The sequence below is a fragment of the Lipophrys pholis genome (assembly GCF_963383615.2).
Source record: "Lipophrys pholis genome assembly, chromosome: 5".
NCBI classification, from domain to species: domain Eukaryota; kingdom Metazoa; phylum Chordata; class Actinopteri; order Blenniiformes; family Blenniidae; genus Lipophrys; species Lipophrys pholis.
The window spans coordinates 16728218-16751529 of record NC_137628.1 but is presented as its reverse complement, the minus strand read 5'-3'; the positions used below and the strand labels follow the sequence as shown (position 1 = coordinate 16751529).

The 23312-nt window shown below is 39.3% G+C and overlaps 1 protein-coding gene across 1 annotated transcript; it reads left to right on the top strand.

The window, feature by feature from the left end:
- Window positions 1-11197: 11197 nt before the first annotated feature.
- Window positions 11198-14369, top strand: mchr1a (melanin-concentrating hormone receptor 1a; the record flags this gene model as incomplete). Its single annotated transcript, XM_080464235.1, has 2 exons — window positions 11198-11252; window positions 13348-14369. The coding sequence occupies 2 exons, from the start codon at window positions 11198-11200 to the stop codon at window positions 14367-14369; spliced, it is 1077 nt and encodes a 358-aa protein (XP_080320361.1).
- Window positions 14370-23312: the final 8943 nt, after the last annotated feature.

Sequence of the window (23312 nt, the reverse complement as noted above, 5' to 3'; positions counted from 1 at the left end):
TTCATAACTTTCCACACTTGGTTTTTATTGCCAAATGTCAAAAAAGAGCCCATTTGTTGGCACATCCTTTTTAGTCCACAAGCACAACTGTTATGTGTCATAGATCAGACTGACCTCCTTTAAAGCAAAGCATACCACCGGTCCTCAAAATGAAACAGAGCCTCCATCTGACTGTTTGTAAAAAATAAATATATAAAGATGAAAAGGAGCCACTGGAGTTGTTTCTCTCATTTGTTTTCACATTGTGCTGGTGTGATACTCATATCAAAGTAAATTCTCTGCAGTCACGTACAGCAGGAAACATTTTCTTTCTAAAGAGAAATATGTAAACATTTTTCATAAGATCTTTTTAAGGAACAACTTCTGTGAAGATAATTCACATTTGTAGGCACTTGGATGAGTTTAAAGTCAGAACCTTTACCAGTGGCAGTTGTTTTCTTCTTGACCCTGGTTGCAAAAGTTGCAAAAGCAACATCATTATAAGCTCCATCTCTTGGTTTTGCAGAGAATTTAATTCATTTTAGCTTAACATTACTGTGACTATGTAGTTACCCATGAAACTATACTTTTATATATTGAAACTTTTGTTTTTTTCTCATAGCTGAGATGATTTTATTGCTGAAAACTGTCTGTGATAACTGAATGATCCAGCGCAGCAGAGACGTGGCTGTTGTGGTAAAGCTCTTTTGTTAATCTATTTCCCTCTTAGAGAGCAACTTAAAAATGGTGACACATTATTGTGCCACATGTGACCTGTATAAGAACATAATTTCTCTGAAACCACTGAATTTTTATTGGGGGGAAAAAAGAGCAGGTACGTCAATAATGAATGTGAAAAAGTAAAACAAATATTTAAAAAAAATATCTGAAAAACAAATTGCTTGGTGGTTTCTTGGAGAATTCAAAGCAGCACATGGGAAGTCAAAGGATTCTCACAACAATAACTGAAAATAACGGAATCAAGAAAATAGAATGACACAGTGATTGCAGCTGTGATAGGAAAACAAAATCCTTTGTTGATTCATGATTGAGAAATAACTTAATTGTTGACTGCAAAATCAAAGTCAAAATCTAAAATACACATTTTGACAATCATTTCTTGGATGTTGGGTATGTATGTAATAATATGTTAAATGTGTAATTTATAAATGTTCACTCCAACTATAGCTCTCAATGTCAACCTTTATTCTTATTGGTAGTTCTAATTCAGAGCATCGGCATCATGTCAAAGGAAATCCCAGCAAAGGCAAAGATGAAGATATCATTTCAACAGTCTCATTGCACACACTGAAGAGAGACGGCTCAACAATATTTAGCTGCCAGATTAAAATGTGTTTGCATGAAATGTGGATGAGTCTTCGCCTGAGACAGGGAAGGTCTGCGGTGACAGAATAAACTCACTGGCTTGACGCCACAAAGCGCGCGACAACTTCAGTAAACGGGTAACACTGCGGGTAACACATTCTGTCTTGTCAATTTTTCTCTCAAAGTGCAGACTCCTCGGTCGTGTTTATATTCTTTGTCACGGGTGACGTGTGGCTTTTTCAACTGTGCCGTGAAACTGGTGTTTTGGGAGATACCAGAAAATCTATATCTGTCCATCCATTCATCATCTGCACCAACTTAGTAAAAGGTGATGCAGATGAAGAGTCACATGGACTGACTTCTATCGCACAATTTGGCATACATTCCTTTGACTGTAGTAGAAAGTGTAGGAACAAAAAAACCAACCCTTGGTTAAAAAAAGAAGAAAAAAAAAAGTCACTTATTACAAAGCAACGGTGCAAACCACCTCACCACGTTTGTGTCAAACTGTCAAGTGTGTCGCCTCCGCTGGAGTGAAATGAAACTTGACATTTCTGTTTGACTGCATATATTTCTTCACTGCCAAACATTTATTCCTGACTTCCAGTGATGCCACTTAGGCAGGAAGGTCTTGTTTCTGTGCACTTGGCAGCCAGCCAGCCAGGAGGAACGGTTAGCTTTTAGACTTGACAGCTGAATCAAATAACTCAGATGTGTGTGAAATGAATTCAGCTTATTAATAGTACACAGAAATGGTCCTACAATGTATCAGCAAATAGTATTGAACACCCAAAACAAACAAACAAACGATCCAAATCAATATGTGTCCATCATCACCATAAGATTACAGTCATTCAGTGCAAGGAAACCTCTTGTTTTTCTTCACACAATTTGTGATCAGTCAAGTGTAATTTTGCTTTCTTCTTTCCACAGTTTCAAATAAGTGCATTTGCATCTAATTCACAACTTTCACGCTTCACTGAAAAAAAGTCAGCTTCTTTCCGGGATCACTCAAAATAGTCACGTTGAACTTTATAAAGGACATCATTACCTCAGAACCGCTTTCTGAGTGAGACGAAATAAACCGGATTGCAGCAATTCTGACAATATCATTTATCCCATGTGGCCTATTTCTTTCGAGTCCCACAATTTTCCACAAACAATATACAACACTCACTGGACTTCCAGCTGTTAGGTTAAGCTGGTAAGATGTTGAAAATGTTGACTTGCATGTTGAATGCTCCGGTGTCGGCCCCACGGTGGGTCAATCATTGTGATGTCGCCTCAACAGTTTGAGTCCAAACTAAACTGATCAGCGACGCCAAATTGTTGTTGCGTGTGAAAATGCAAATCTTTCATTTTGCTCCGAGATGGTATAATCAACCTCTCCAGGGTGTTTTCTGCTTTTGCCTATAACAAGCTGGTTCAGAGACCTCGAGCTGCATGAAGCTGTATCGAACGCAGATGGATGTTACGGCATATTTAAAAGTAGACAATAGATAGGCAACGATGAAGCACAGCCGACCATGGAAGAGTCCATTGACGTTATTAAGTTTAGATAACATTGCAAATTATATATGCCTGCCATTTCTTGATTCGTGTCAAAGTGAGCAAACTTTTTCTTTTTCTTTTTTTCAGAGTCCAGATTGACCTTTGTGGACCTAAAAAATCTCTGATTGCGTTTGCTTTACTAATTGTGTTTGTAAGTTTAGTCAAATGTTTCTTTATTTTCAATCAAGACAACTGACTCACACTGCATACATAGTGACAGAATTCACTATAATGAACTCTTGCAACACTCAAAAGGAAATGATTGTGTCTTACACGGAAATTCAAATTGAAATGAACACAAATAAGATTAGAATTTTGCCATATTAAGAAATAATCCAAATAAACATTTAAGAGGGCATGCTGTGCTGTTGTTGATGCTTCCCAGTGGAGTAATTCTTCAGCGCGTTCTCAGTGATATTGAATACTCCATCAAGTCCATGTTTCTGTTTGGACTAGAATGTTTCCAAAGACCTCCTGTCAGAATCAGCAGCATAAAAAAACACAGAACAAACAAACAAACAAAAATATACAGTATATATATATATATATATATATATATATATATATATATATATATATATATATATATATATATATATATATATATATGAAATATTTATTTTCAATTATATTTGTATATTTATGTGTGTATTAATGTATTAATGTTTGATTGCAACATTCTGTTTTATGTTGATTTTCTTATTTTTTTCTTAATTTTTCATCTTTTCAGGTGTACCTGTGTTTGTTTGTTGTTGTTTATTTACTTGCACAACAGAAAGCAACCAAATATGTTGGATCTGAAACGAGCTCTAAACAGTGTCTGATATTGTCTTCGTCTTCAGGCTCTTCTTCAGGGGTCAACCAAACAAACAGATCATCTGCCTCCATCTCATCCTTCATCTGCTGCTTTCTCTTTCACTACATCCACGAGTCTTCATCTTCTCCGCCTGTCTGGCAGCAATATTTCCACCATTATTTGTCCAATAAATGTACTATTCTCGGGAGCACAAGTGACTTTCTGAACCTGCAGCCTCTTTATTTTTAGTCATGCGAAGTGACGATAACATCATAACATGGCTTGACAGACTTTTAATCTGATGACCAGAAGGTAATGTATGCCATGCGTTCAGCGATGACTGGCAGGGTTATAATTATGCAGTCAGGTTACACTCAGCTGCTTTCGACAGGACTGTCGCTGACGAATCTAAACTGGCCAGGATGCAAGGCGCAGTTTATGAATACACATCAATGATTAATGTGGTCTGACAGGCGAGGGGCAAGTTCAGGCAAACAAAAAACAAAACAAAAACTGAGGTGAAAGAAGGATGAAAACACCTGATGATATGACAGCAGACACAGAGCACATCACTTCAATAAGTAGGGAGTTAGATAACAGATGCTGGCTTCACATAGAGTACGGGAACAGAGTGTTTGGACTAAAGTGGAGGACAGCAAACAGAGAAGACAGACAAGAAATGTGCAAAGTGAAAAAAGAAGAATGCAAACACGCACACACACAGACACGCACACACACACACACACACAGACACACACACGCACAGACACAGACACAGACACAGACACAGACACAGACACAGACACAGACACACGCACACGCACCCACACACACACACACACAAATAGTACAAATACGGTGTCTGTGTGCTGCACTTTTGCCCATTAAATCTCATGAACAAATAAAAATGTATTCTGATGTGCCAAATATTGGGAAACTTTGTATCACTGAATCACTGAATCACATTGATTGCAGACATTTATTGTAAAACTATTTTACAGTGCTGTATATTTTCTTGACATTGTCTCATAAGATCACCCGGTGATTGGGAAAGTCATGGACATTATAGTGGATCAATAAAATCAAACCTTTCTTGTGTCCTTACTTGCTTCACACGTTTCATACGCAATTAAAAAGAAAACATAGGTTTCTTCATCCATGCAGTTCAGCTAATAACTGTGTTCAACCTTCATACTGTCGCTGTACCACTGCTCTACTGTACTTTCACTGTACTTGATTATAGAAGAGAAAACACTGTTATTTTTCCACCAACCACACATTTGAAGTCTACATTCAGCTTAAGTGCTCTTGAGGTCCAATCGTGTGTTTGGAAATCCAGTAGATCTCTGAGAGAGGCGATGGATTCAATCTCTGATTTCCTACAACATTACAGTGAAGCTGGCAGACACACACATTCTAACCATTACATGTATGAAAAACCAGGAATTTTCTAGGTCTGCTCCAGATTAATTGTCTTATTCTGGTTTGATTTGACATTTTGACAATCTTGAGCTATCTTGAATCACTGAGCTGCAATATCAAGCTTTGCAGATAAAAACTAAATGTCAGGGCTGAATCACACTGAAAAGATCTGCCTAAATAGATTTTCCTTACATTTATCCCTTTTCATTTTTTTTTTTCAGGAATTAAGGGTTTAGTTTGTCGGTTTCATACTGTTTCAAACTGGGTTTTTTTGGTGCAGCTGTCAAAAATATCACAAAAAGAATAAAACGTGTAAATAATTAAACTCATCGGACTGTAGAGAAGAAAAAGCAACTCACCTTCAACACCAACTTGGACTTACACAAGATTGTGATATAATATCTCATCAACACCACTGTCATGGATGTCAGAATATCATCCAAACCCTTTTTTTCTTTCCAGAGTTGCTGTCAGTGAGCGGCTGACTGAAATAAACCCTGTCATAATTCATTGCTGGAACTGTAAAGGTTTTTATCAATCATGGTTGGTCTCAGATATTAATGTAATTTAGCTGGGATGGAACAACTGAATTACAAGGACTCATATTACTGGAATTAAATTGTATTTTAGAAATAATTTTCAGGAAAAACCCTGTATGCCCACATTTATTTTATTCTAAAAGTGAGAAAATTCTAGCTTTGTATCTACAAATTCCCATATTGTAATTCTATACTTCATTAGAATTGTGTTTAAATGAGATGTTTTACACAGGCCGGCCAAAGTTTTTGAGTATTTGTAACGGCAGTAATGTTACTTGTTACAGTAGTTTTAAGCACTCTTTCACTTCCGTGCTTTACATACACAGAAACTAAACTTCCCATTCTTGATGTAATTCCAGAGAGAAGTGTAAAAAAAAAACAATAGAGAAAAAAAAAAAAACATTTCTTAAGAAAAGTGGAAAACAGGAGAACAAGAAAACAAAATAAGTATTACTGTGAGACGCCTGCTTTTTCAGAGGAAAAATAAAGTTACTAAAGACAGCAGGTGGTTTATCTCTGTCCTCGAATGAATCATGAACGGACCAAACTGTAAAAACTCAACAGCGCTTTTGTCAAAAAACTGTTTTCCAGCAGCTGCCTCCTGATGTGTGAACCGCTACCGGGACTTGAGTGTGTTTCTAAGACAAAGTGATGCCATCACACAAACCTTTAGCCAGCTGATGCCTCCTTATCTGAGTGTCTGTGGTTTTAGTCTGGACACTGAACAAACTCCAAGATGTTCTATTGCAAATGTAAACGACAGTAGCATATCACCCGAAGGCAGACTGAGATTTGGTTCTGTAAACGGAACATAAAGAGAGATATGATTTCATATTTTTCAATATTTTACACACAACATCCCAAAAAGTGCTTCATCTACAGTACTGTGTGGCGTAACACAACTCCGGTGATTATAGGTGAAATCATTCTCCAGCCAAACGACAGAAGTCTGCAGATGAATGACAGACATTAACGTGATCACTCAAACACACCAACACAGATAAAACTGTTTGTAACATCAATACTTTCTAAAGACTTCACTTCCCAACATCTCAAATCTTTTCTTGGCCAGAAAGATGTGATAACCCAGAGAAATCAGATCATTGTAATCATCAGATCTGATGTGTATACATACTCTTTCTACATACGATTTCTTATGGAATTACTCTACATTTGTTAACACACAAGTCCAAGTATCCTACAATGTGACATTTGCCAGAAAGGAGCCCAAATATGACTAATGCATTGGATACATACATTATATATTTGAAAGTCGACATTCTACTGCTTGTGCAAGGAAAAAAGAAAATGCTGAAATTGAGAATGGTTCCATAGACAATACATGACATTTGTTGAATGACCCTAATGAGATTTTTTTGAACTAATTGGAAGTGAAACCTCTTTTAAGTCTGAATTTGTAGCCTTTGCACCTGTTACATTTGCATGTGTATGTGGTCTTGTACTTGGTGTTTATTAGTGTAACCTTGACTTTGTCAGCCCTGGGTTGCTTTCCTCGACTCCTGTATATCATCTTGCGTGATCGACTGGAGAAAACACCCAAAAATGCAGTCAAAATCAGAACCAGCCACTTTATGCTGAGAAAATTACATATGATGGCCACAGTTGGCAACTTCATGGAAAGTAACAATACTCGCTGAAGTACTCTTGTGAGTCCAAGATCGCAGGGAAAGTTAAAATATACAGTATTTCTTGTTTAACAAAAGCAGCCGTAATTTAAATTGTGCAGAAATAAGTTCTCCTACATAGAATGAATGACCACTTTCCAGCTGTGATGGCGAAAAAAGTCATTCACTTGACTGATAAAACCTGAACGTCTCCAACTGTGCTGTTCCACCAGTGTCTAAAATGTCAGACAATGGGCTGTCGAGCACATTTATTCATTCATAGGTGAAAGGGTTAAAATAAAAAAAAAGAATCTGTTAACAGAGCAGTGTCAGAATATTCTGGAAGGATTTTCTCCGTCCTCCGTGTTTCTCAGAGCTCACTCATGTAGCTCCAGGGGCTTAATCATACAGGTTTCCAGTGAAACAGAAGGCTGTTCTGCTGTGCAATTACACGCAACTGGCTCATTATTGTTGTAATCACATCCTATCCGGAGAGCTTCAAATGTTTCTATTGGACACAGCATGTGTGCACATTACTCCTCAGACTTTCTTAGAAAATAATGGGATGCTTATTTCTGTAAATCATCTCTATTATTAAGGTGTATGAAGAACTATTTAAAAAGTCTCCAGTTGAGTTGAAATGCTGCAGCCAGAGCACCGACAAGAACTAGTAGGAGAGATCACATCACTCCAGTATTTACTTCTCTTCATTGGCTTCATGTCAAATCTTGAATAGAAGTAAAAATCCCTTCTTTTAACCTGTACAGCTCTGAGCAGTCAGGCTCCATCATATCTCAAAGAGCTGTTGGTACTATATTACCTGGCTTACCGGAAGTGACGTTTGACGATTACATGTCGCTAACGACCCCCACCACCGCCCTCTGTCTCTCTCTCTCTCTTCCTGCAGAATCTCTGACAGTTGAACTGAAAGTCTGTGGTCTGAGCCTCCAGCCCCCATCACATCTGCAGGCACCGCACCCCAAAGGTCAGAGAATTTCTCCAAGGAAAGATTTAATACGTCACAAGCTTTATCGTGTTAACATTCATCAGGTGATCAAGCACGTCGGTGCTTTTTTGTGTGTGACGCCGAAGTTTGAGTCGCAGAGCTGGATATGAATTCATGCAGCTGGCTTTGAGAGGAAAGGAGGTCCCCCCCGTCCCCAGGACCAGCCACAGGCATGGCCCAAATGTACCCCCTGCGCTGCCCCACCCCACCCCCCGTGCCTAAAACACAGGGACCCACACCCACCCCGACAAGGCACCGCAAGAGGACCTGGGGCAGGAAGTCCCCACCCCACCCAACGGCCGGACAGCAGAGTTTAAGACCCGCAGGGCCCGGTACGAGCCCAGCTGGAAGCCAGCTGTTAGGGCACACCGACCCCCCCACACACTCACACATGTTCGCACAAAAAACAGACATACATACTACGTATATACAGAACACACACACACACACACACACACACACACACACACACACACACACACACACACACACACACACACACACACACACACACACACACACACACACACACACACACACACACACACACACACACACAGACTATTTGTTACTCCATCAGTTGCACTGAGTGTCCGAACCAAACCACTGAATGCATAAATGCCTCAGGCCTCCTCCCAAAACCAAAAAACGGTTTCATCGTCACCAATTCTCTGGAGGAATACGTGCGAGGACTTTAAATGAGGCGCAACTACGCCATCCAGTGGTGCACATGGTTAAAACGTGCAAGTTTTGCAATAGTGGAGAACGACCGTTTGCCATCTACTGTAGTTGCCGGACTCTTACAGAAAGACGATTATGAGGGCCCTGACAGGGTTATCCTACTTTGTTTGTTATTCTGTCCTGGATGATAGTTAAAGGAATTGCACTGTATATTTTTTTCTTATTTATCTATTTGATGAAAGGATTCCGTCTTAGGACACATTTCCATTAATCATTGCTTCGACAACAGGGGTGGAATGGCCATCTGGCACACCGTGCACTGTCCCGGTGGGCCGGTGTCTCTGGGGGCTGGTCTGATTAACGCATAGGCTGACTCCGTCATATAACGAGCACCGACGTCCAGCCCTGCTTTACCACTATTACAATCAACGACCAAACATCTCCACTGATACACTTTTACGCGCAGCGGTCACGCTGATGAGAAAGAAATGAATAAATAAATAAAAATAATAAGTGCGCGCCAACCTTCGTGCGTGCGCCCTCAGTTTCCCCCGTGATATCGTGGGTATCACGGGGAGCTGAGTCGACTTCAGCCTATCAAACGCTTAATGTGAATTTCTAACAGCTAGACGAAAAGCCTGCAGTGCAGTCGCGGTATGGCAAGCATAGTCGCGACTCCATAGAAGACCCGCGGACTCCGGGTGAAGATGCGCTCAGAAGCTCACATTGGAGTAATGCCATACACGGTTTAAACTCGAATGCCTGTTTACATTGCGTATTACGGTAAAGCAGTCGGAAACCGACAGGAGCTTCATGGTGCGTTCAAGAACACCCCAGTTGCAAGCATAAATCACAACAACAGTACTGTACAGGCGTATTCTAACAAAATTCATCGAAAATCTAATTGTTTTCAGTAAACTTCACCAGATTCTAATTCTACAGGCTCCCAGGTACCTCTGTGCCAATTTCCAAATTGATTCACTGTAGCATTCTCTCACAATTACACAAAACACACCCAGTAAAACAATACAGTACATGTTTATTGTCAAAAGATTGATAGAAAATCTAATTGTTTTCAGCAAACTCCACCAGATTCATGTTCTAAAGGGCCCCCGGTACCTCTGTGCCAATTTTCAACTGGACTCACTGTAGCATTTTCTCACAATTACAAAAATAAAACACACTTGGCAGATACAATACTGTATATGTTTATTGTCATAGAAATTACTACAACTACAATTACTGTAGCATATTATCACGATTACAGAAATAAAATGCACCCTATAGATAAAGTACTGTAAAGTTTTATTGTCAAAAAAATTCTATAAAAAGAATCGAATTGTTTTCAGCAACCGTCACCACATTCTTATTCTACAGAGCCCCAGGTACCTCTGTACCAATTTTCCGCTAAAATTACTTTTGAATTTTCTCACAATTACACAATGAATTCACAACAATATGCGTTACTGTACATCCATAAATTCTGTTGTTAACAGAGGCATGACAAGAACTCAAGAAGTATGTAATAGCCCAAACATCAAAATACAGTAGACAGTTCAGATGAAGACTTGGTTGCCCCAAAACCAGCCAAAGGTTAAAATAAAGAATCTGATTTAAAGATGATGACGACAACAACCAAGAGCAGACAAGCATGAGAAACAGGTACAGACTCACAGATCGTCACACTGACTGGTAAACAGATGATTGACTAATGAGATGCAGAGAGGATGGAGATGACCAGCTTAGTAGGACTCCTATGAATGGAGGACAAGCAAAAATGGTTAAGAGGAACCAAATTCTGCAAAAGGAAAGGATGACAATGAGAAACAGAGGTACCTGTGGGCGTGTAGAACAAGAATGTGGTGCAGTTTGCTTAAAACAATTTGATTTTCGATGAATGTTTGGTACAATACGCCTGTACAGTACTGTTGTGATTTTTGTTTGCAATCGGGGTGTACTTGAAAGCACCATGAAGCCCCAGTCGGCTTCTGACAGCTTTACCGTAATACGCAACGTAAACATGCATTCGAGTTTAAACCTCGGCTGGCTTTACACCAGTGAAGCACCTCAGCCGCTCACATAAAAGCAGCGTTGTTACCACAGCGCACGGCTCTGCTCCGAAACCCCGTGTTTTCACGAACCTGACTATTTCGAACGATAACTGGATTCACTTTTACTGAGAAACACACCATTTGGTTTAAAGAAGCTTCACATGCACTTGGAATACGCACACTAATCCAACTACATCTCGTTTGGATATATTGTGGATGTTATGGATTTCTACAACTACTCTAATTTTTCCCTCGGACACTCAAATAAGACAACAGGTAGGCTGGACCCTAATAACTGCTGAGAACTGTTTAACACATCAGCGTTACAGTTAATCTCGACATCAATTCAGCAGAGAAAATACATGTACGCTCATTTTAATTAGATTTATTTAAAGTGATTGTATTTCAATTTTTAACAGATTCAGGCTTCTATACATACCAAAGCTCAAGATAGTGAGTTCCCACATCAGCTTCACATTACTTTCCCATTATTACAGACAACTACATTAAAACATTATTAAATGATTGGCATGGATTGAAAAACCTTAGGAGTTTTTTTTTTTTTTAATAAGTGGAAAAACTTGGTCTGTGACTCTGGGACTGGTGTCTTGGTTTATGTGTATAAAACTTACATGTCATAGTATGGATTCCCATTTCAATAAACTGTTCGAATTCTGCATCTTTCCGAGGTGTTGGTGCATCAATAGAACCAGTGCTTTAAGTGGGCCTGTATGGACCGGTGGCACTTTTAAATTTTACCCCTCAAGCATACCGGGACTTTTCGCAATGTCCGGACTGTCATGCACTACTTTTTTTCCACACAATCTGAACCCAGCGACTTAAATAATGACACTAATTTGTGGATTTTTAGGTCCGTGTACCTTCCGGCCAAAACGAAAATCGAATGGCCGGAAGGTACACGGACCTACACACGGACCTTTTTACTGGTAAACGAGCTTCATGCCGACAATAAATGGGTGATGCGTTTAGGTGCATCACGTACCTCTACCCTCAATGTCTTGCCCTCTCTCTCTCTCTCTCTCTCTCTCTCTAGTCCAGTCCGTCGCCCCACCACAGAAGCAGTGTTTGAAAGTCGTTTTTTTATTTAAAAAAACCCAAAAAAAACGCAATGAGACAGGAGTCCCCCTTAAAACGTAATTTGTGAAATTGTTTGCGGGGATCTCTAAAATATTGGTAAAATACTGTTTTTTCCTATGCATATCCTTTTTGTTTTTTTGTTTGTTTTCAGTTTTGTCATGGTTATAAGTAAAATTAGGCTATTCTTTTTTTATCTTTATTTGCGCATGAGGATGAATCGTCACTCTTTCACTTTAATAAAGTTGCCGGCCTGCATGCAGTTCTTGTCTTCACCATTGAAGTGTGGGGGCGCGAGTCTTAAACGTCACTTTAAATCAGACAGCCGCTCAATTTCAAACAGGGAAACCTCGTACATTTCGGGTTTCCTATTAAGAAAAATAAACTGAGGGACTCTGACGAGCAGCATCAAGAAGCTGATCCAGGTCTGTGGAGGCTTCTGTCTGAAGGTGTTAAACGGTATTATTAATATTCAGCACTTTGTTGTATATGTTGATGCTGCGGACTGGATCTCTGGTAGTCTGGACCTTTTTATTCTAATTCTGATGGTCATGCGTGTTTGGTGTCAATAATTGGTTTGTTGATGCGTGTTAACGTATTCCAGAGTTTTTTTTTAATGCATGTTAATGTGGATTTGATTCCTGGTGGAGTCGCTTTTTTTTCTTTTTTCATTGATGTTTATATGACTTCCAGACAAGACATCCCTGCAATGTAATTGTGGCTTTTTTGTGTCCAATTGTGGCACAATTGGACACCAGTTTTGGCTCAGTGGGGAAGACAAGTAGGCTTGTATAATGAATGCGTTTTGAGTCTCACACTATTATAATAAAGCAGCCCGTGGATCCACACGCTGCACAAGGTGCCTTTATTTTACACTGACCACCTGCCGTACAAAATGTCTGCGCACGTCACTGAATATGATGTTTTTGTCCCATATTTGTATGAGAGACTGACAGTATGTCACCAAGAGGAGTACCGGCAGTTATTTTTCCCCCCCATTTAAAGCACTAAATAGAACACACACGTGCGCCGCGCGCATGCACGCACACAAATCAATCGCATTTCCGACTGGAGAGCACTACGCCAAAACCAGCAGGTAGAAGAGGTTCATCGATATTATTAAAATGCAGCTTTTGATGACACATTGTGACTTAATGATGATGATTTCAGTGATGCATAAATAAATAAATAAATAAACTTTTTAAAACCAAATCATGGCATTTATTAAATATTTATAATTCACTGTGTATATCTATTTTTTTTTTTCTTTCTATAGCTGGAGCTGGGGCCCTTCATTGCAGTGCCATCCTCCCTGTCATCTACGGCATCATCTGTTTCCTGGGTATCATAGGGAACTGTATTGTCATGTACACCATCATAGAGAAAACAAAGTGCCGTGCCAAGCAAACTGTCCCAGACATTTTCATCCTAAATCTCTCCATCGTTGATCTCCTTTTTCTCCTTGGGATGCCATTCCTCATCCATCAGTTGGTGGGTAACGGCACCTGGCGTTTTGGTGCGGTCATGTGTACTGTTATCACTGCACTCGACTCCAATAGCCAGATTGTAAGTACATACATCCTGACTGCAATGACTCTTGACCGTTACTTGGCTACGGTCCACCCTATTCGTTTCAACTATGTTCGCACACCCTGCGTGGCTACGCTGGTCATCGGACTGGTGTGGCTCCTGTCGTTGCTCACCATCATTCCTGTGTGGATGTATGCAGGCTTGATGCCGCTTCCAGACGGGCTGGTGGCCTGTGCGCTCCTTCTGCCTGACCCAGTTACCAGTACATACTGGTTTACGCTTTATCAGTTTTTCTTGGCCTTTGCCATACCATTAGCCATTATCTGCCTGGTGTTCTTCAAGATCCTCCAGCACATGTCCGCCAGTGTGGCGCCACTTCCTCCGCGGAGTCTGAGAGTACGCACTAAGAAGGTGACTCGGATGGCGGTGGCCATCTGCCTGGCTTTCTTCATGTGCTGGGCACCTTACTACATCCTGCAGCTCATCCATCTCGGAGTACAGAAGCCGAGCCGAGCCTTCTCTTATGCCTACAACATTGCCATCAGCATGGGGTATGCCAACAGCTGCATCAATCCATTTCTCTACATTATCCTCAGTGAGACCTTTAAGAGGCAGTTTCTGAGGGCTGTACGTCCAATCAACAGGAAGTTCCGTGTGAACCCCAGCACTACGGATGGCGGCAGTGTGAGCGTCCGGATGATACCTGAAGGGGCACATCAGGAGCCAGCACCTGAGGAGATGATACCATCCAATGGTGTCCTGCAATGAATCATTGACTCACAAGTGACAGATAAAAAAAAAAAAAAAAGACCATCACTATTTCATGACTTTGAATAGCTGCAACTGGTTAATATACTATAATGAAACACAAAACACACTATCAAGTTCCAACAGAACAGTTTCAATACTCCTTAGAATTGAATTAAAAAAAAAAGATTGGCCAAAAAAAACAACATTTCTATATCTTCATCCAATTCAACATCCTACCTTGAAAGTCATAAATGTTTATCGAACCCTCCTGTCCAACTGGTGCACACACTGTTAACTTTGAAATGACTCACAAAAGGATATCATCATTGGACGAGGATGATCATTACGAAAACATTACTATTGGTCCACGTTGACAATTCCATCTTGGTGGACAAGTGGACCCCAGTTGAGCAAGTGAAATGACCCAGAACAACAAAGCATCACATCCAACCACTGTTGGGTTTAAGCATTGAGAATGTATATTTGTCATGGACTGAAATATTTGTCACATTTTGTCAACAGTAGCATCCGAATAGATTCCAGTCGATCTGTTTATAAAGATGAAAGTGTTTGTTTCCTTGTATGTATATGTTGCTTTATTTATTTATTTGGTTATTTATTTATTTATGTCAAATGTAATGTAGCTTCTTGATGGGCTGACACACAGCTAGTCATTCTTTAATTGTGTATTTACAATGAGAAGCGTATGCTCATTGTCGCCCATTCGCTGTGACCGTTCAGGTGGAAAGTGTTAAGAGACGTGCAGTCTGCACACCTGTAGAGTGTTTATGTCCTCTTAGAAGCAGAAGCAGACTGAGCAGTGTTGATTTCTTTCATTATGCATACGGGAAAAACAAATGCAAAAAAAACTAAAATATGCCAAAAACAAAACATAAACAAAACTCATGTTGCTTTTACAAGAGATGTTGTACCTGCTACAAATATTACCTAACGGCTGGGTGAAAATAGCGAATGCTGGAACCTACCACACTGAATTTATGGTCCTCCACCACCTCTCTCATGGGGACAGAACACATTTATAAAGACAAGTCATAAATCCTAGGCAGTAACACATTTATGACCAAAGGACAACCTTTTAACACGGATGGTTGCGTTGCCACTATAAAATATTCAACCCGAACCAAACCTTTATCTTTTATGGCGACTGCTGTATTTGCAGTGTCTCACTGAAAATGGCTTTATATACGTTTCATATATCCATTAGGGTAAATAATGAGCCTGTGGTTACGAGCAGTGCCCCAAACCCATTTAACCTTTTGAACATGGAGCATGTTCTTTCAGAGTGGCTCATCATCAAGTGGAAAGGTTTCAAACCATAACTAGATGTATATATCAACAGGTCACAGCAGATGTACCCACTGTTCTTCAATTATTTATATGTTCGGTCCTAAAGAAATCTAAATGTAATCAAAGAAAAACAAATATTGATCTTTCTGAACACTGTGCAACTCACAAACTGTCAAAAATAACTGTATAGATACATGCACAGTGCCCAGAAGCTGCTTTTTATATCTATATTTGAGATTTCGGTTGTGCAACGGAGATAAAAAGTGTATGAGACTGTTGGGCTGTTATGTTTCGAGAAGGACTTGAACGAATGTGTTGACTGAGAATAAACTAATAAATCTAATAAGAGTGGTACCTTGTAGGTGAGGCAAATATTTCTTACACTGTACAAAATTATCTTCTGATTGAAAAAATAAAGTCAGTAAAGTGTCAAGCAGGCTGCTCTGATTACATTGATTTGTTTTGTATTATGCTCCTAGGACTTGGTTTTGGACTTTTCTGCAAGAACTTTTAATTGTGCTTTTAGGAAAGGGTGATATCACTGACGATTCAGTAGTAAATTTATGTACTTAAATTTTGTTTATACGTTGGTTGAAATCCAGCAGTGCAGGCTCTTCGGTCAAGGGAAAACTGTTGCTTTTGATGGGATTTCTTGACATTTATTGATATAATGTAATCTATAGAATTCTATTTCTGCATTCATTATAATTTAAATGGTCACCAAAAGTGTGTGGTTGGAAAGACAGTCCAGTTTCCAAGTGCATAAAAGTCCATGAAAGAGAAAACATGAGTGGATGCAGTGGTCAAAAAGTTGCTTCCTGAGGAGGCAAATGGGAATAATGTTATGTCAGAGCACGTAGCTGCATTGACAATATTGACCTGGAAAGTGAAGCCTTGTATACAGATGAAAAACCATCTCTCACACACACAATCACTCAGTGTGAAAGGCAAACAGTTCTGGTCTTTGATCCACTTATCAAAAGCTCTTGTTTCATTTGCATATTTCATTAACAGAAATCAAATTACCGATGGCATTATTTCAACGTAACCCTCATCTGTTTCCTTTCTTGCTCAAGTTTGATTCTTGTTACATGTCTATATGCAAACTCCCATTTGTCCAGTCAGGAAGAATCTCAAAGCAAGTGAATCAGGTCAAGTGGTTGACGTGGATTCAATGTGTTGGAAGGCGTTTTATATCCAGGTGGCTTCATCGCCCACTGTTTCCTATAGGTTGTTGGTCTTCGTGTTTAAATGTCACATTGCAGTTTGGAGGATCTTTCCTCTATTTTCGAGTCATGCAGCTCCCTCGCTTCCTGCTGAGTTTGAGCTCACTCCATTTTCTGACCGATATGAATAAACCATCAGTGTAAACTTGCTGTGCACTGCAATGCCCTCATGCACTCAAAACGGTGAGGAGTAGTAAAGAACTATGTGATCTGGCATAAATCAATTTCTCACGTATGTTAACTCCTCCTCTCACAAGCCCACCATACAAAGATTTGGATCATAAGAAATAAGTAATTACCGGTACATTTTTCCATAAATACAAACGGCTAAGTATTTTTGGGGGGACCAAAAGAGGGATTAGGAATATTCAGAGGACGTTGAGCTGGCAGATGAGGGAGAAACAGACACTTGTATTTTTGAACAAGCTGTTAAAGCAGTCAGGAGAAATCTGTCAGAGGTATTAAGTGATTCGATGGACCTAAGTGGAGTCAAAATACGTCTCGAGGGATAGAGGCATGAGTCAGGCTGAGAACAGCATCAAGCTGAAAGGTTCTATTAGACATAAAAAGGTTCCGGGTGGCTGAAGAATGACTAGCAGAGCAGTTGAATGCGAGGTCTGCATGGTGATTTGCCGAAAGGGAAGCTCGATTTTGTGCACCTCCCTGGTCCCGGTGATTCGGAACCTGCCCGAAAAGCAGACCAGCAGGTAAAGATTTCAGAGAGACTTCACACATGAGTGGATAAGAGGTAGAAACAGAATGAGTGATACCTCATGTTGGGTCCAAAGACCAGGGACATTATGCAAAGAAAAACCCCACATATAGATACAGTATATATATATAAAAAAACAACATTTTAAATTCTGCTCAGTATCAAGCTGTGTGCTGCTCTATTGATGTAAACACTGGCATCATACTGAATATGCATATTGAAAAAGAAAATCATTCCATTTGTATGAACCAAAGTAAACCACTGTATGGTGGTTGTTTTTTAATTCCCAATGATTTCACTCAAAAATTCAGTTTGATGTTTATAAACTTTATTTGTATTTAGAGCTTATTGTTGCTAATTGTTACTCAAGAAGACACAATGTTTTCCACAAACAAGTAGTTTACTCAGGAATATGAAATTGTGTTTTATCGTCATTTCTAAATAATCTAAACGTCCTATTTCACTGGTCATGAGACAAATTAGCTGTGGAATCAGAAAATGTGATTCAGCAACAATTTGAAATTGCTGGTGAAAAGGGGGGTCGCATTTTGCTGGAGTTCAAATATATCATTGCATAACATTCGCTGAATACGATTCGAACGTTTGGTGATTGTGACTGAATGCTGTGCAACCGTTGTATTTTCATTTGACCTTCGTTAACTCGGGTTATTTCACGGAGACCGGTGTGTCATTTTTAAGACAGTCATACTATACATAGAAAAATTATTTCAGACAGAAAGAATTTTAGATTACTTTTCAAAAAAAAACAAAAAAGAACCAAAAAAGAACCAAAAAAACAAACCAAACGTACCTTACCCCCTACCGGACCAGGGTCTGTATCCTTCCCCCCCAATCTGTCCTGTCCTCTCCTCTATCCTCTCACCCCAGCAGGAATAGCAGAAAGACGCCACCACTGAGGCTGGTTCTGTGAAGGTTTATTCCTGTCAGAGGGAGCTTCTCCTTTCCACCGTTGCTTACGCTTGTTCATGTGGATTTGTTGGGTTTCTCTCTGTTAAAAGTACCTTGAAATGACTGTATTGTATTTGGTGCTATATAAATAAAATTGCATTGAACATCTTTCCAGAGTGTTCTTCTTTCCCTTCTTTAATACAACTAAGAAAGGTTGACCACATAATTAGTTCAGCATTTCTTTCGATCATTGGAGATCATGCAAACTCGAAGTCGATGAAGACCAAACCTGATGGCTAACTATACGGTGATGATTCAATACAACAAAAAGGCAGCTTCTCCTCCAGAAAGCCATTAACTGAAGTTTCAACTAACACAAATCGAAACCAAAATGCCTAACTCAAAACAAAACAGCTGGTACCTTCACCAAACTGCTGGACAATGTTTAACTACGATTCAAATATTCAACGATTGGAGCGGAGCCGAGTTCAAAAGATCACAAACTAGTTTAACCACACACCAAAGTTCCTCGAAGCAGACCCCTCCCACCTCAGCAGCCCGCTGGAGCTGTTAAATAGCCTCAGCTGATGGGCGGAGCTGAGCCAATCAGCCGTCATCCTCCAATCCACATGCTCCACATCAGGACAGGAGGAGGAAGAAGTCGGTGAGGGTACCTCCTGTCAAACAGCACACGCACAGAGGGGGATGCGAGGCCATTACAGCCTGTGGGCTGCAACAGGTAGTTTGTCTGAAACGACCACAAACAGCGGGCCACACTGAATGAACATAAAGTGAAAATGAGTGTCTCTTTGTTCACCCTGTGATTGCAGGACAGTCTGTCCACTTTCAGCTGCTTCAGCTTCAGCCTGTGACTGTAAAGCATGTTCACACGCCTACTAGTGCCAGCCCCATCTTAATATTTGCTTGTGGAAATAGCATTAAGACTTCTTGTATATGGAGAATACCGATAATTTGGCTTAAATCAGGGGTCTGCAGCCTTTAGAACCAAAAGAGTGATTGTTTGTGACTTTCCACCAAATCAAGTTTAACTGAGAAAATCATATTTAACCTTTAAAAGTCAGCTTATAAAGTTTCATATGTAGTTTTTAGTTTACGTAAAAAAAAAAAACCTGTTCAATGTTGCATTTATGAAGTTTCAATTACAATTCGGGATGGTGAACAATTCATTACATTTGAGCTATTTTTGTACCTGATTTTAGCGATTTCACTCTTTTTCTGCATTTTGTTGTTGACAATTCTGGACATTTTAGCTATATTTAAATGTTTTTGTTGTTTGGGTAAAGTTAAGAAGGGAGATGTTCTAGATTATAGTCATTTAAGCTTTTTTCAAAAGCTATTTTATAATTTGTCTTCACATTTCTTGTGGTTTTTGCCCATTTTTCATGTACCTTTTTATAAATACATTTTTTAGCCAAAATGTCTCTGGTGCGTAAATATAATAAAAATAAGTCAAATGATTATTTAATGTTGTGAAAGCTTTGTGGAGTCATTACAGAGGGGCCACATGTGGCTCCACAGCCACGGGTTGCAGACCCTTGGCTTCACTGTGATTTTGCCTGTATGACATTTGAATTTTGTGTATTTTCCAAAGAGGCAGACATAGAACAGGTTAAACATAAACTCAAATAAATCTCTGGCTGATTTAACTTGTTAATATGTTCAAAGGATTTTCATTTCCTTATAATTTCCATACTAATTACTAATAAGAGAGAAAAATGCACATGTTAATGAGGATCTGCTGCAAGTCTCTGCAGTTCCACAGCAGAAGGAAAAAGCCAAGCAGGATGTGTACAAGATGTCTTTGTAATGCCTGAATACTTGTATTTTAACGGGAAAAGATCTCCCACCCCTCCCAAAAAAAGTGAAAAGCGCCTGAACATAACAAAAAAGATTGAATATTGGATATGAAGTCGGGGCAGACAGGACCCTGCAGACTGGATGCTGGTGGTGATGGTGGAACAAAGCAGATGATGACTGAAGGAGACGGTCTCTGGCTGAGCTGGATGGCGGGGTGATGATGGGGGAGGAGGGTTATTAAAGTCAGAATGACGGACTATAAAAGACTTTAGAGAGAAAGACTATTGGAAATATATATAATTATGCCAAACCTATAAACTGTTGTATTTGACAGCATTGTATTGCAGATGCAATGAATCAATGTGGCTGCAGGAATACTAAATAATTGCCTGACAAAAATAAAGACAGATTGTCTGGACCAAAACATGTGAGTCAGGTTGCAAGGGAGCATCTACCACAAGTTTCATCAACTGTATCCGGAAACATTCTGGAGAGTTTATGTTTGCTAAAATGAAGTCTGTGGAGCACTTTTTTAAATTTTTTTTAATTGTTTCCAGCACACTGCCTGAATGTTCAGTCTCTTGTTTGTGTTTTTTGGAGAGACTGGAAATCAACAGAAAATTGGGAGAAAGGCTGTCCGAGGTTCTGGAAGTCAAAGAGAAATTAAAGACGTGTACATCTCCTCCTGGTTTTACTTGATATACAATGTACGCGCTACAGTTGACAATTTAATCTGCAAATTGTATCCGTTTGATGCTGTTCAGTACTTTAGTACAAGCTGTTACGTACAGCTGAGGAATGAAGTTACTGAACTGAACTGAAACTATAACATAGAGACACAAAACTATTCTGGATTACAGAGTCAAGTAACCACACAGTTATAAAATCTAACTTTTCTTGTTTCACTAAAATAATCCCTGAACAAGAAAGAAATCAATATTGCTACTGTTATATGCGGTGACATTTTTTATTTTATTTTTTTTAATTACCGGTATTTGCAGCAATGAAAAACTAAGTAATTCAATCAGGCGCTGTGACTCATAAATCCAGATTTTCAACAAAGGGGTTTTGTATTGCAGATCGATCAAGACAGGGAGGCCTTTGACATGTAGGTAGATTACCTACATTATCGCCCTCTGCAAAAGTTAAGAAAGACACCTGCCACTTTTCCTCTTTTAACACCAAGAGATTGACTTCTGAAACTGAAGCAAATTGATGCTTCCTGAGCTCCATAGACCGATGAAACCTGATATTCGCATTGTGAAAGCTTCCTCCACAACAAACACATTATCAAGAGTTTCTCCAAATAAGAAAACCACACGTATGATTTGAGACAAATCAGCTTTGCCCAGTAAAACGTGTAATCTTATGCCTCAGCAGTCACGATAGATGAGTTGGAAAATGTAAACTCTTTGAAATCGTCAACATCAGTGTCAGTCACCTATTTCTCTGTGAGGATACAAAATGATGCAATGGGTATATAATGCGGAGAACGTTACATCTCCATTGCGAATTTCATCGAATTTGATAGATACAAAGCGATAAACTGGAAAGAATAAGCAGCATTAAACAACCACAAAAACTATTAAAAACATAATATCTATTATGTACAACCTCTGACAAAAATCTAATATTTAAGCAAAGTGTATAAGTATTGAATGATTTCAAAATGCATCTACCGTAGCCACCTACTTATTACTATTATCCAATTTTTTAGTCTCATGGCTCTAAACTTCTGACGTTGTTTCTCACCGATTCTGCCGTGTTATTGTGTGCATATTATAATGGATGGGTACTAAACCTAGATTGGATTTGTTTCTTCCTTATCGAGTGTCACGTTCACAGTTTCATCTGTTGGACAGACGTCAGCCTCGAGCTATGCAGTCTTAGTTATTTGCCACATCTGTCACCATGGCAACAATCTGGTCATCCATGTTAAATGATATTGTCTGGGAGGGTTTGGATGGATATTATTTTTTTCACATTTACAACATAAATGTAAAAAAATAGCAATTTTACAAAGGTGAAACATTCAAAATGTTACTAATATGTGTCTGCCATTGCAGTCACACTGTCATTCGTTTGCAATTTTAATGTCGCAGCCCCAGTTTTGATCTCATGACCCTGAGCCTGAAGTGAGATGTAGTGAAGTGAATATTATATCACATGCAAGATGGGCATTCTTGAGTTGAGAGGAGAGCTGAAAATAAATGAAGTGAACGTACGTTTTTTGTCTGCATTCATTCCTGTCAAGTTCAAGGGGGGTTCTGCCTGCAAATCCACTAGAAGCATGCGTATCCCCTTCCCCATGGAGATCCGCAGTGAGTTCGCTGTCTTCATTAACCTGCTATAAGGACCTGCTTATACAATAATAATACACTTATCCAGATTTAATGTTTCACGCCGTCAATCATGTTTTATCTGCCTAAATTATGCAGATGCTGTTTTCATATGTAAACAGAGTGATAACACCAATGTTCATCCTGTCAGCCATCATCCTCATCACTGGGTACCTGGTTTAGGGTTGCAATTTTGTCTGCTTTGCTTTGCAGAAGCATTACTGCCTTGAAAATATGGGGCTAAATATAAACTGTAACTTTAGGATTTTGTCAGGAAATACATAATCCCAATTTTCCTCTGTAAATGTGCCGCAAACTTAGAAGAATAATATGGGAAAATATCTGGTCTTTCTAAACATTGTGACATTTCATATAGCAGAGTGAGACAATTATAAAAATACTTATTTTTGAAATGAACGATTAAATAACAACATACATTCAAGTGGAGATCAATCAAAATAACTTAGTCAAGCGTCAAAAAATAATAATGCATTTAACACAGAAATAAAGCATCCAGTGAAGAAAAGTGCAAACATTTTACAAAGACTTTTCTTGAAACAGCAGACTTTTCAAAATGTAAACAATTCAATTAGTGATCCTAGTTTCAATCTCTTGGTATTTATGATCAGAAGTCTGCCAATCCGAGTGC